This window comes from Plectropomus leopardus, chromosome 13, assembly GCF_008729295.1.
Source record: "Plectropomus leopardus isolate mb chromosome 13, YSFRI_Pleo_2.0, whole genome shotgun sequence".
Taxonomy (NCBI): domain Eukaryota; kingdom Metazoa; phylum Chordata; class Actinopteri; order Perciformes; family Serranidae; genus Plectropomus; species Plectropomus leopardus.
The window spans coordinates 19,664,262-19,678,898 of record NC_056475.1 but is presented as its reverse complement, the minus strand read 5'-3'; the positions used below and the strand labels follow the sequence as shown (position 1 = coordinate 19,678,898).

The window sequence follows — 14,637 nt, the reverse complement described above, 5'->3', positions numbered from 1 at the left end:
CTGTGTGCCGCTTTGTGCCAGGTGTAAAATAAGACCCTTAGTATAATTGCTGGGTTGTAGTGCTATAGATTTGTAGTTCAGGAGGGATTGTACAACTATTTTCTTATCTAATTACATACTGAAATTTACTGTGTTCTTAGTATGTGAAGGGTAAAACACAGTAAACATGTATAACTGAAAAAAAAAACAGGGATGGGAAACTCCAAACATCAGATACACATGTGACATGATTCGGCCTGAACAACAGCTCCTGTGTCCTTTAACATGAGATGCAGCCCAAAGATAAACTTCCTAACACACACCACATGTCTGCATGTGAAACTCTGTGGGCTAAAAGCTGTAGCTCTATGGTATAGTTTACTGTTTAGCTTTGAGGGTGTAACATCTACAAATGTGTCCTGCTGTGCGTAAATAAGTATTCACATTTGCAGGAGGCAGAAAGAGAAAGAGGCTTTCTAGTGGCCATCATCCCTTATTATGTTCATTAATAATATTAGCATTCTTTTCTTCCAAATATAGAAGTCAGAGGCTCTTTCGCTATGTCTCTTTCACCTCCCTCCCCTTCGCTTCCCTTCAGTGGTTTGATGTTCCTAATCATTTCCAGCCGTGAACTCCACATGAAAGACAACAAGCACTTGCCGTAATAGGGTGCTGAAAGAACGAGCGAGGGAGAGGACAAAAAGAGGGGAGACGCTAAAAGAGAAAGGGGAGGTCAAGGGAGGAATGGAGATTGAACGAGAAAAGAGATGAAGTCTCGATCCTCCTCGCCTCCATCTCAAGGTCTCATGTTATCATTAGCCCTGCCTTTTGTTCCTTTGCCAAACTATTTCCCCCCGCACTCCGACCTTCCCCTCCCTTCTCTCCTTCCCTGCCATATATCTTAATTGTACCCATAGTGCCTCGACTCATTGGCAACAGAAAAGCAGAAATTGATTTGGAGACTTGAGAATGCCTAATATGAGGAATGTGGCTCACAGGAGAGCAGGAGGAATGTTTCAGTGGAAACTGAGCAACAAAGTTAAATGAATATTTTAGCTTGATCCGACACTCCAACACAGTTATTGCCTTTAAATCCAGACTCCGATTTCAGTTTGTTGTAAATAACCTCAAGCTTGTGTGCAATTATTCAGCAATGATGCATTTAGTTCACCAACTCTAGATCTATCATGCTCTTTTATGGTCATTGCTGCTGCTTTAAAGTTTTTTTTTCTTTTTTTTTCTTTTTACAGCTTTGGTCTAATTATCATAGTTTCTTCCATTATTTATATCAGTAATAATAGGCTTGTTAATATGTGAGATCTTGGAGGGCAGTCACATCCCTCAAAAATAAGTCAGATAGAGAAAGAAACGTGCAATCATGGTGAGCAATCAACTCCCAGTTTAAAACATGAAGGCACATGACAAAAACAATTCTCTAAAATGACCAAAATTATGATTTAAATGAGGAAATATATGATTAAGGAGTAAGTCAACAAGATCAAGAATCAATGCCAGTTCATTACATGAGTACACAGTCATCATTGCTGTGTAACCGAAATGAAATGATGATACCACTAAAGCTCCAAGATGTAAAAACATCCTAGAATTCTGCATATGGTGGAACGGCATAATATTAGCCTTCTTCTTGGCCTATTTGACCTCATAGATGATGATTGCTTTATAAACATCCGGGCCTGGCTTCAGTCAGTGGAAGAGTAGATTAGATCGGAACAACTCTCTGTGTTTTACAGGTTTTACTCTTGAAACCCATAGAATCTCTCTCCCTCTCTTTCATGAGAAGCTATAAAAGTCCAGAGCCGCAGCAGAGCTGCAGCTGCGTCCGAAAAGCCATGCGCAGACTCCTACTGACACTAACTGATGTTTTACAGAGACAAACTGCAGAGAACAGCAGGATCCACCTGGACCAGCGCCCACATCTGGAGATGCTGAGAATAGAGGAGAGGAGAGGAGAGAGGAGATGCAGAACAGCAGAAAGGATGAAGACATTAGGATAATGAAGGACAGAAAGGGAAAGGGGTGAACTAGGGGAAAAGAGGAAAAACATGATCCAGGATAGAAGTTAAAGCAAATAAAATCTCAGTTGATGCCAAAGCGGTCGGTCACTGATGGTTGATAAGATGTTGAGGGTACAGTCGCAAAGGCTTTGGGGTAGATGTTGATCTATTGGTATTATTAGACACTACATGCTAGGGCCGATGGTCAGCTGTCTGTCAATTTCGGGCTGTCGGTGAGCATCCATTGTGCAAGTTTTTGTGGTGTGTCCCACACTGTTGGTACTAGTCAGCTGTTGGCTTTTTTTTTGTCCAATACATCATGCTGAAATGGCATCAGAGATGACAGAGCCCACTAGTGAAGAAATTACTGTGATTGGAAGTTCAGCTCAGTGCACGAGAAAAGAAATGGAAGTAAGGTAGGCAAACAAATTACTAAAGTCTGGAGGGCTTGAGATTAAAACAAATTTCTGGTATTAGGTAAGATTAAGTTTCTAGCTTTGAGCTCTTTAGCAGGAACGGTTCTAATTGTTTGTGTTACTGTTCACAAACGCAGAGTAAATATCATTTGTTCTTTCGACATTGTGTTGTGTCATACGTTGCAAATGTGCCAACAGGTTAACCAGCATCTTGAATCCATCCTGTCGGTCTTCTGGTTTTCTTTTCTTTAATGACAAATATAGCCTGCTGGTATTGCGAGTTAGTCTTCTCATGCAGGTGTGCAGTGTATTTGGCTGGTTGGTGGCTGGCGGCTGGTTGTAGTCATTGTTTTGTGTTTATGTGCATTTTTTTTGGACAAGACACATGCAATTTGAGGTGATGCAACAGTCAGCCTTCATCGCCATTAGTTTTTGGTTGTTGGTTTGTTGTGTCTGGGCCTTAATTCTGCACCATGTCCAAGACAGAAGATCCATTCTTCTCTGCAGCATTAAATAACGCTGTTAGATGACTCTTTTACCCCTTTTCAACCGAAGTAGCTCTGCTTCTTGAACCACTGGTGTTTAAGATTCTTGGCACCTTGGTACTATGTTGTGAATCAGCCTACAGTTTTGAGAAGAGCCATTGTAATAAAAAATGTGTCATCAATAAGTGGCGCTGCACAATGGACAACACAAGTTAACAGTAACAAGATGGCGAATGGCATTGATTACCTGCCAGCTTTTATTATGTTATGACAAATAGTTTTCTGCAAAAAACAAGCATAGACCAGCTATTACTGATTAAAGATGTAGCAGACTATAATGTGCAAGACTCCATCCTCTTTTTCCAACCTGTAGACTGATGTCATCACAATTGAAACTTCAGGTTAAGGAAAACCTGCATTTTTTTGGTTTCCACAGGGAAGCAACTTTTGTGTGTGTGTGTGAGAGCACTGAGCTGCAGATAGGGAAAAATGGGTGTATCAGCAGAAGGAGAATCAGTGGGAGCATACAATAGAGAAAGGCTAAGTGGAAAGGTAGAGATGCAAAGAAACAGAAAGAGCGAGTGATTGTGAGGAAAAGTGAGGCAAATGAATGATGAGGTCTGGATCTTTGCTAATGCTCCAGTGAGTGATCGCTCCTCTGCTGTCCTGGCCAGGGATGAATGGCTCTCTATGGACAAAAAGCTGCAGGCATGAGTCCTGGCTGAATTCAATCCTCGGCACGCTCTTCCTGACTGTTTTTCACATAGTGCTTACCCGGCTGACGTGTGCTTTGTGAGACTTAGGCTGTGTCCTTTAACAAATACATAAGAGTCGGTCAGTGAACTACATGATAGGTAAATCAAAGCGCTGTTTGAAAATCTTAAGCTGAAAGCATGCTGGGTGAATTTATGTTTCAAGTATTACAAGTTCAAATGGTTAGCAGATGCTTAACTAAAGCATTTTTTAGTCTGCCTTTGTTTTGATGATTTTTCGGCTGATAAATGCTCTGAAAGGCCAGAACATATCCTCAAAGTCAAAAAGGAAACTGCACAGCTGGTATGTCAGATAATGCATGTTAGAAGTGGATATAAACTTTAAATGCTTTGTCTGTAGATCAGTTATTATTACCAGACATATTTGAGCTATGTTGCTTTGATAGGACACTTTTTTGACATCAGGTGGGATATCAGAGCTCCTACAGGCAAGAACCATGTTGGTGGTTTTGTACGTTTAAGCCCATTTACTACAAATCGTGTATACTTAGCATTACTGCAGACCATTTTCCAAAGTGAACCACACTCCAGGCACCTTCCAGGCAACCATTAGTTTCAGTTCATGCCCATAATGTATGGAAGTCAACTTGCAAAACCACCATTATGGCCTTTTAATAAAATAATGGCCACCATAGGATGTGGGTGTTTTTTTAATCTGTAAAGGCTGCAACATCCAGAATAATTTACAGTAATGGCACACTGAAGAGGTTCAGTGGCATGCTCTAGAGAGTTACGAAAACATGGGGATCAATGTTTTGACCTTGTGTCTAGACCACCCTGCCACCTACAGTCACATCCAAAAATCTATGCAAATGCGGAAGATCTCACAAATATGACGGAGACAAGCACTGTATGCAAGCGTAAGAGCCAGAGAGATTTAACTGTTGAAAGGTATGAGTGGCTTACTGTGTATGTGTTGCTATGTTGTTGTATGTTTATCGCAGCTGGAAACCTCCGGAGAGTACGATGAGGAATAGGTGTGCAGAGCCGAGGCTGGCTGGCCAGTCATGCATCAGAGAGCAGGCTCTGGCGAGGAGATGAATTCCTCCCTGGCAAACACCCCCGTCTGGCCCACCAGATCTCTTGATTTAAGAAGACATGTCAACTGTGTGTGTGTTTACTAGATTACCTTATTGGCTTCAAAACTTTTGCTACTTTTTTCAGTGGAGATAAGTGCTGTAAATGCCAGATAGTGCACCAAATTGGAAGAGGAGTTTTTGGTATTGAATTGACATGTCAGTTTGATCCCACCTTCTGGCCTGTGCTGTGTAAACTGAACATTGGTGCTGAGCTGTCAGACGGATTGACAGGAGGGAAATGTACTGATGACAGAGTTGATCCTTACAAGCTCCTGTCTTCTCTCGAGGGCTGATATGATTTTCTTCTGCTACACATTTCAAACTGTTGTGCCTTGACAATACTGTCATGTATTCCAGCCTTGGAGGTTTGTCTCTTTTCCTGTTTTGTCCCTCTATATATATTTTTTGTTCTACTTTTGCAAATCCAGTCCGTAACCACAAAACTACTGTGCTGTGTATATGTATGTTACAGCAAAAAATCCCGAATCATTACATCTTTTATTTTATAGCTCCCAAGGTTTCCATGAAAGTGTGCTTGGATAGGCGTTTTCTTAGTGTTTGTCTTGCATATTTTTTTCCAGCATGAAGAATCCATACCATACTGCTGTGGGTTTTTACATTTTACAGTGTGTGGAGAATCAATGTCCTGCTCTCCTTCTTGCTCCTGGCCTCTATGCAAGCCCTTTCCAGTCCAAGACTCCATTTAAATACTACTTCCAAGCATATTTCTGTACCGTGTTCCCAACCTGTGCATTTTTATATCAACTTAACAAACCCAATGATGTCTCCTCTGCTGCCTCACTGAGAGGAAAGAACTTTTCCCCTTGCCTTTGTTTGTGATCTACAGCAGACTTTATTGGGCGAAAAAAATAGAGGTGTCGATGAAGTCACCCTATGACCAGGTGGGCGGTCACGGGTGTTAAAGCCTCTTTAATCAGATTTAGTGAAAAGGATGGGGTCATCATTTTGCAAGTGTCTGTGTGTGTGTTAAACGTTGGTCCAGTTCTCATCACCACAGGTGGCTAATCCATCACAGACAGAAAGATATGACGAACACCCAGACATGAGCATAGATCCCAAAAGATAGTGCTAGTCTCAACACTGTACTCTGTAGGAAGTCGCAGAGATGATCTAAAATCCCCAGCTGTAAACACGGACCAAAGCAAGAAGTGCAGTATGACCCCTCAGAAACCATAGCCGTCTAGCCACGGTAACGTGACTACAAACCCTGAAGGGACAGCTCTAATATTGACATCTTTCTATGTCCTATAGGAGCAACAGTGTGAGTCAAGGTAGTAGTGTTTATGTCTTTCTGTCTGTCTAAAGCCAGCGTAATGGTGAAGACATGTGTTGGTGGGACTGAAGGAGGGTCATTGCCGGATGTCTGCTTCGGTGATCCTGTGGTCTGGGGGGTTCGGGGCCAGGGCAAGTTCACATGTAGGATTTGATGATGAAATCATCAAACAACAAGCGCATGAGAAGAGACGGGTAATTTATTTCTTTCTTTTTCAATTTCAATCCTTTTTTGGGAAGTCAATAGCTGTAGAAAACACTGTGACAACACCAATGGATGTATAGAAAGCAGACTTAAATGCACTTTAAACTGTATGTGGATATATATCTATATTAATGAATACAACAGGATATTGGGGACACTATTGAAAAGGAAAACACAATGGCATTTTTAAGATAATGAAACAATATTCATCCCACAATCAACAAAGTTATGTAGAATAGTCATCCTTTAAGTGAATAAAGTCAAATTTAGCTAAAAAGTCTAAATATTTCAAGAAAAATATCATTATATAATTCGGAACTTCTTGCACCTCAGCTTTTATTCTCCACATGAAAAGACTTTTTTCCAAAAATGATTATGATGATTATTATATAAAAGTTTCTTGGAAATCAAACACGATATCTTGGGATATCTTGCTGTTGCCTCATGAGGAACACTATGACAGAAAGCGAGTGATGTCATGAGGCCTCCTGGATTTTGGCTCGCCTTCAAGGTTTCAAGATCTAAAGGAGAATGCTTTTTTAACAAGCACTATAAACGCCACAAAACAATGTTATGGACCAGTGTGAAGCTCCAGTCAGAGGCAGGAACCTGGAGCACAGGCGACATTTCCCTTTTCTGCTTTGATAGGAAATCTTTGTTGTGTTATGGGATTTTTTAGTGTTTTAATAGATTTAGTGTTTGCGTGTGTATGTGTGTCTGTGTCCGCGCACGCAGGGGAAAGAGGATTTTTAGGTAGATGAGACAAAAAGTCAAAGGTTAGGTCAGGGCCTGTGTCTGTTTTATATTTTAGTGGAAACAGTTTTAAGTCCTTCGTAGGAGAAAAATGGAGTACGGATTAGAGTTGTGTGGTTAAGTGGCTCTCTCTGTCACTGTGTATCTTATTTAAATGTCAGTTTAAAACCAGTTTGACCTTCCAACATTCATTAAAGTGCTTCTGTTAACCCCTGAACTAAACTCACAACCTCTGTCAAAACGCTCCTCTTTTTTCCTAAAGGTTACCTGTCAGCTCTCTCCCTCTGTAGCCATGGTTACTGCACCACCTGTCCCTTTGTCAGTTTTTCAAAAACACCATAAGGAAAATCTACCCCCCGCCCTACAAGCCCCCCCCCCCTTCTTTTTTTTTGTAAAATACAGAATATCTGTGATCTATAAAAGTGAATTGCTCTCACAGATGCTCGGTTTTTATAGTACTCTGGAAACCATAACAAGTAGTGCTATGGTGTGTGATATTATGACAAGTGCAGATGTATGGGTCTGTGAGGTGACTGTATTATGGGACATTATTGTGATAACAGAAAGGCTCTCAGCTCGTATATAACAATTATGCCACATGTAGGTTTTCGTTCATGCAGATTTCGGGACCTGCTGGGTGTGTTGGTGCGATGCTTTCTGAAATCCTCATGTCTCACGGGCCGTTTGGCATCGCTGGACCGTCCATGTCTTACCTTGTGTCTCTTTTCCCCCAGGTGTCAGCCACAGATGAGGACCGTGGTTCCTTTGGCGCTATATCCTATGTCCTGGGCTCTGCTTCTGGAAGTGCAGCACCGACCCACTTTACCATAGACAAGCAGACTGGCCAGATTTGCACCAGCACAACTCTGGACCGAGATGAGGGACTGGACAAGTTTGACTTGACCGTCACTGCAACAGATGGGGTAAGAACACTAAATTATAAGGGAAGAGCAATGAATAACTTTGGTTGTAATTTGTGTCAGACAAGTTGAAACTTAAAGGAATAGTTTGACCTTTTGATAAATATACTACTACTTATTCTATCTCTTGCAAAGAGTTAGATGAGAGGATTAATACATTACCAGTCTATCTGTAAAATAAATATGAAGCTACTACTTGCAGATTAGCTTTGTTTAGTGCAAAGACTGAAATAAGCAGGAAACATCTAGCCTAGAAAGGTAGCCAAATCCCTGTAAGACTATAATATGTCATTTATGTGTGTGTGTGTTTCGTGTCAGGGAGAGAGCAAGAGAGTGTGTTTATTAATATATTCACATTTCCTTGAATGTTTTACACTGTCATTGACTGCTGACTCCTCACTCCTTTTTGCCGACATGTAGGAGCCACAAGTCTATGATGAACTAAATCATGTGGCAAAGGCATGGAGTAAAAGGCATTTCCAGAAATCGGGTCTTTTAAAGAATATTTGGTCCCATTTTTAAACAGAGTATCTGCAGATTAATTTCATGCACAATATGTTATGATCCACTACAGTTAAGACAGATGTGAGATGAAATAAAAACAACCCGTTTTTGTTATCTTAACCACCATCTTGACTGTAAGAGAGCCAAGTTGCAGCTTGGCCACCTAGTGGACACCTGCACTCTATTGCATGCATACTTGTGCTTTTGTAGCCTACATATAAACAAGTGAGACTCGGTGATTAAAATCGATAATTAGCTTTAGAGGTTGACTCGTTACTTTCAGACAGAGAAAGGCTAGCTGTTTTCCCCTGTTTCCAGTCTGTTTGCTAAGCTAGGCTAACTTGTTGCTGGTGGGAGCTTTAAGTTTAAGTCGATATGAGAGCAGTATCAATCTTCCCATCTGCCTCATTGAAGCAAATAGGTGTATTTCGCCAAAAACTATTAATTTAACCATTGCAATTTTGTACAGTCAAAGTCTAATTAACAGTATCTGAAATCATTTCAGTTGGAGACCAAAACATTGAACTAGACAATAGTCAAAGCGTCACTTCATCATGTTGCTCCATGACCAAACACATTGCCCACTGAGTATGTGATGCTCCTGCTGATCAAAGCTTCAAGCAGAAGGCAAATTAAAGATGTGTACAGCTGCACACAAATAAATCTGATCAAAGAGACATTCGGGACATGTTTGAAGAAGACAGCGTCCTGTCTCTTGACTGTGTGTCTTCAAAAGAATCAAGAGGAACCGCAACAGCATGGCAAAGCAATCAGAGCAAACAGAGAGGCGGTGTGTGGAGGAAGAAAGGTAAAGAAGTAGGAAAACAGATCCATTTAGACATTCAATTTGAATAACCCCTTTACTGTAGGATGTCATTTAAGTTAAAGTAATGGACAGTTTACCCCAAAATCAAAAAATACATAGTTTTCCTCTTACATGTTGTTTAACAGTCTAGATTCCTTGGGAGTGAGTGCCCGAATATTGGAGATATCAGATGTAGAGATGGCAGCCTTCTCTCCTATATGATGGATCTAGAGAGCACTTGGCCAAGGATGACAATATTAATGTTTACATCTCACACTGTCATATGCCTCTCATCCATGAGTAGATGCACGCTTCCTTCTGCAAAAAAAAAGTTCCTACATGTAACTGCTCACAACAAGGACTGGATTATCTTGAGTAACTGGGTCATGGTCTCAAGAAAGAGACATTTCTGTTGAGTTTTTCAAATTTAAGCACCGCAAGTCGAGTGCCATCTAGTTCCATTATATTCAAGAGAAGGTGGACATCTCTACGGCCGATATCTCCAACACTCAACAACTCCCACCCAGACAATCGAGATGGCTAAATAGCACTACAGGGAAAAATAAAAATCTGTTCTTTTTATTTGGGGGTGAACTGTCCCTTTAAATACAATGCCTTCTTGACCATATTTATACACTCTCTGCTCTAGCCTCTTCCCAGTAGAGCCATGCACATCTTAAATATCAATCACATTGGATGCACTTTAATAGACATTGGAATTTCACACAAGGTGCAATAAAGCATACATTCTCTTGTGTATACTTAGCTCAGGTAAAGAAATACAACATACCATAACCATTGTTTAAAATGTATTATCATGAGTCATAGTAGTGGTAGTGTACATACTTGCTCTTCTCTATTTACCATTGTTTAAGTAAAGATTAAATTCAGGTCTATAATTTACCACCTTACCCCGACAATGCACCCCCCCGGGCCCCAACACATTCCCAGCTCAGTTGCGCTGGTGTCTGTTCCCTCTGGCTCGGCTATCCATGTTTTTAATGGACTCATAAAACGAAGCCGGCAGATACGGTGTAATGAGTGCAACCTCTTCTCCTCACTGACAAATGCATTCAGCAGTTGATTGGCTCCATATTTCAGGGATCTTCAGTGGAGAACTCATCTTTCTGTGTTCCTCTGCTGCTGCTTTATCTTTGACATAAATCTAATGTTGAAGTTTCATAACATGAAAGTCCAGGACTGTCACTTTTCACCAAGGGATGGAAAACAAATTGAATGTTGTCTTTGGGGATATACAGTGCAGGAAGGGAGGGAGGGTGTGGTTTAACTAAAATAGCTATTCTTATGATTTAGCCTCTCTTTGTCTCAATAGACGTGTCATAAAAGTCCAGAATATTAGTACAACATTGGTGCTTGCTGATGTGACCTGCTGACATTATATTGTCATGAAAAATCATTACTTTATTTTTTAGGGCGGCCTGAGCTCCACAGCACGCGTGCGGGTCTCAGTGATAGACATCAATGACAACAGGCCCACCTTCTATCCAATCCTCTACATGGTCAGCCTCAATACCCATAGTGCCCCAGGAACCTCTGTTGTCAAGGTAACTGCAAATGACCCTGATGCTGGGGAGAACGGCAGGGTGACCTACCGCACAGTACCTGCAGGAGGCTCTGGTTTCTTCACTCTCAACAAAGACACAGGTATGTGTGTGTAACACATCGCTACAGCTATGTGATGCAACTATATGTGTGTGTGTGTGTTTTTATGTGTATGCTAACACATACACATAACTTACAAGCAAAGATGAGCTATTGTGAAACTTGTCTGCTATGGAGTGTTTAAAGAAGTATTTCATCGATATAAAGAAGGTCCTCAAAAAGAACTAGGTCATCTAGACAGTAGAAAGACAAATACTTTTGAAATCAGAGATTTATGATTAGAGAAAAGATAGAAAATAAGCTGCAGCATTTGCTTTTTCTCAAGAGGTAGAAAACCTACAACTACAACAATGCACTGCATCATACCAAACCAATAAAGGCTTCCCGCTGGTTGATGATTTAATACAAACTTGTCTGTTCGACACAATGGCTGGTAACAACTGATCGTGTATTACAGACAAACAGAAAGCTAAAATGAGTCGAAAACTAGACCATGCAGTAACAGAATCATGATTTATATTTCATCAGTGCTTCTTAGTTTTACCAACTTGAGTTTTTGTCTGCCTATGTTTTCACTGTTCTGGTGGTAGCATGGTGCCCACTTCCTGTTCACAAACTCTCACTATTACAGCTCAACAGTGCAAAAAAAAGTTCCGAAAACATTTTCAGTGAGAAATAGGCAAGGCAGTAACAAAATTTGTATTTATATTTGATCAGTAGTGCCTAGTTTTACCATGTGATTGGATTTCGTTCTGAGGTTAAAAGAGAGGGGGGGATGGTCTGTCTCTTGGTAGCAAGCAATACAAAGTTGCAGAAGTACAGCCTGTAGTTTGAGCAACAGCTCGAGACGTGTGCGATTTAAAAACCAAAAATGATATAATAGTAATTTGTTTTTTCTCCTTATCTTTCTTCCTCTACAGGTGTGATTTCCCTCTCTCGCTCGCTCCATGGCAAAGCCAACACAGTAATCTCCATGGTGATATCAGCCGAGGACGGCGGTGGTCTGACGGCGCCGGTCAATGCCAGGGTCAACATCAGTGTGGTGGGAGGCTCGGTGGCGTCTCCTGTGTTTGACCAGGCTCAGTATTTCTTCACTGTGTCTGAGGATGTCCTCAGGGGGACGGCGGTGGGAGTGGTCCGAGCTGCTACTAAAACAGGTTAGGACATCTGTTCTCTTAAGTCCCCCTTTTCCCTTTGCTTTACTATATGTGGATGTCTATTTTACCTTAATTTCAGGCTTGCTTTTATGAATTTACTTCACATGATTTGCTTGGTTTCACCTTTCTGACAAGTACCAGGATAAAAAAAGCACTACTGGGCCTGAGAGTGTATGATGTCTTACCTCTCACTCCAGCAGTTGTACAAATATGCAAGCAAGAGAGCATACACGCCATTAAGATACCACATCCATCACACAGCGTCGGCTTCACTGGGGATTATTTTCACTGTGGCCAGACTTTTATTTTTCTCTCAGTGTTATGGATGGAGAAATGAATTTGGATGGGGGCTGTAATGTGGAGTGGGAGTCAAAATAAAGTGTTCTTCTTTGTGCGGTGGACGGAGTAACACTTATCTCTGTCTGTGTAACTGTACGAGGCTTTCAGTAATTCTATCCACTCACACTCTTTGAGTGTTTCCAGCTCTTCATTAACACTTACATGAGATATTATCTGAGATAAACACACCATATCCTTGTTGACTGAGAGCGGATATGGATCTGTCATGTGAATTTTTCATGCATGGATATGTATTCATTTAGCTAAGGATGAGTGGAAAATCAACTGCTGTACAGTATATTGACACTCTTTCCGTCTATACTAGTGGTGAATCTCTGTTTTTGTTTTTTTTTTCAATTATTATTTATCAAGCAAAAATACCAAAGATCTGCTACTGGTTCCAGCACCTCGAGTGTGATTATTTGTAGTCTTTCTCAGTTTTGAATCATTGCATACATGTATATAACAGTTCCCACAGTCATGGAAAAGCTGGGAAAGTCATGGATTTCCACAATTTCATTGTCCAAGCCTGGCAAAAGTCATTGAGCTAGTAAAAATCACAGAAAGTTCTGGAAAAGTCTTTGAAGTTCTTGAAAATTTTGACATGGAATTACACTAATTTATGATATTTTACAGCCCTAGTCCCTTTGTCACTGTCTTTTTCTTTGTCTTATTCTTTCTTTTGTTTTCTCTCTGTGCGTCCTCCTTATAGGTGTTTCTAAGGATATCTTTTACTCCATCTCTTCTGGAGACCCTGATGGTTACTTCACAGTGGACAGTGCCTCTGGTACCATTCGCACCGCCCTTCCTCTGGACCATGAGACCTGCTCCAGTCTTGACCTGGAGATCCAGGCACGCTCCGGCTCTCCTCCAGCATATGGAACCAGCCGGGTACGAATAACCATCTCAGACGTCAATGACAACGCCCCCACCTTCCTCCCCTCCTCATCAGAGTCCCTGCTTCTACCTGAGATCACCAAAATGGGGACCGTTATCTACAGCATTCAGGCCACCGACAAGGACTCTGGTCATAACGGTCAGCTCAGCTTCGACCTGGTCTCTGCTGGGGCTGCAGGCAGCAGTGGCCAGAGGACGTTTGGTGTTGACCGCGGTAGTGGCGAAGTACGTCTGATTGGGAGTCTGTCATATGAAAGTGTCCCACGCTATGACCTTCAGGTGGTTGCCAAGGATGGTGGAGCGCCTCAGCTTAGCTCCACTTTCACACTTGTGGTCCACATCCAAGCGCAAGATGCACAAGGCCCCAACTTTGACACCCTGACGTACCGTGTGGAACTACGGGAAAACACACCTCTCAACACGCGTTTCCTGCAGGTTCGAGCACTCAACAGAGAGGCTTCTGGGAATGGTGGAAGCTCCTCTTCATCATCCTCTATTTCGTACCGCCTTAGGCCTGACGGTGACGCTGCTGGTTTTGGCATCATGCCAGATAGTGGTTGGCTGTTTGTTCGTAGCTCTCTGGACCGAGAGGTTAAAGACATGTACCTATTGACCGTTCTGGCCACTTCAGGCCCAGGAGGGGCGGGGAGGACCGGCAGTGCCACAGTCAGGGTGACGGTAACAGACGAGAATGACAATTCCCCAAGGCTGAGCCAGGAGAGGGTGTTCCTCGCAGTCAGGGAGAACCTGCTGGCAGGGACAGGCTTCGGCAGGGTGTCTGCAACAGACAGAGATGCGGGACTGAATGCGCGGCTCACCTACAGGCTGCTGCACACCGACAGGCACTTTCAAATCAACTCACAAACAGGTAAAACACCATGACTCAGCTATTTTGATTTGAATTGGAGAGCAGTAACATTCGAAGCAGTGTGTTGTAATTGTGTTACACTGGCTGAAATGTAGTTACTCCATAAGCAGCACCAGTACCAGCATGATTTACCGTGAGCAATTAATGATTTGCTGTTTGTCAATAGAATTTGCATGGCAATTATTCTCCAACTATTGCAAGTACTGCGCCCTGAAGCCCTCTCTCCTTCCCTTTCTCTGTAGGTGAGATCAGCACCCGCCTCGCCCTGGACAGAGAGCAGCAGTCCAGCTACCAGCTTGTTGTGGTCGTTCAGGACGGGGGTACGCCTCCTCGCAGCGCCACCGGCACTGCTCATATCACAGTGTTGGATGAAAATGACCACGCCCCCAGTTTCACTCATGCCAGGCCGGACAGGGAGCTACTCCATCAGGTAAGCTGAAGGGATATTAGACAGGGCAGAGATCCATAACTCACCCTATAGAGAGACGTTACTCCAGCCAGGGTTCCATATAACAGCAAAATTATG

At 42.2% G+C, this 14,637-nt stretch overlaps 1 protein-coding gene across 1 annotated transcript in view; it reads left to right on the top strand.

Moving 5' to 3' along the window:
- The window catches only part of LOC121952282 (protocadherin-16-like), a 99,290-nt gene that overhangs the window by 64,024 nt on the left and 20,629 nt on the right, over positions 1-14,637 (top strand). Inside the window, exons 5-9 of the mRNA XM_042498854.1 lie at positions 7,733-7,921; positions 10,661-10,892; positions 11,771-12,007; positions 13,059-14,111; positions 14,354-14,541. Of these exons, the coding sequence (XP_042354788.1) occupies positions 7,733-7,921; positions 10,661-10,892; positions 11,771-12,007; positions 13,059-14,111; positions 14,354-14,541 (1,899 nt within the window). The remainder of the gene's footprint in view (positions 1-7,732; positions 7,922-10,660; positions 10,893-11,770; positions 12,008-13,058; positions 14,112-14,353; positions 14,542-14,637) is intronic.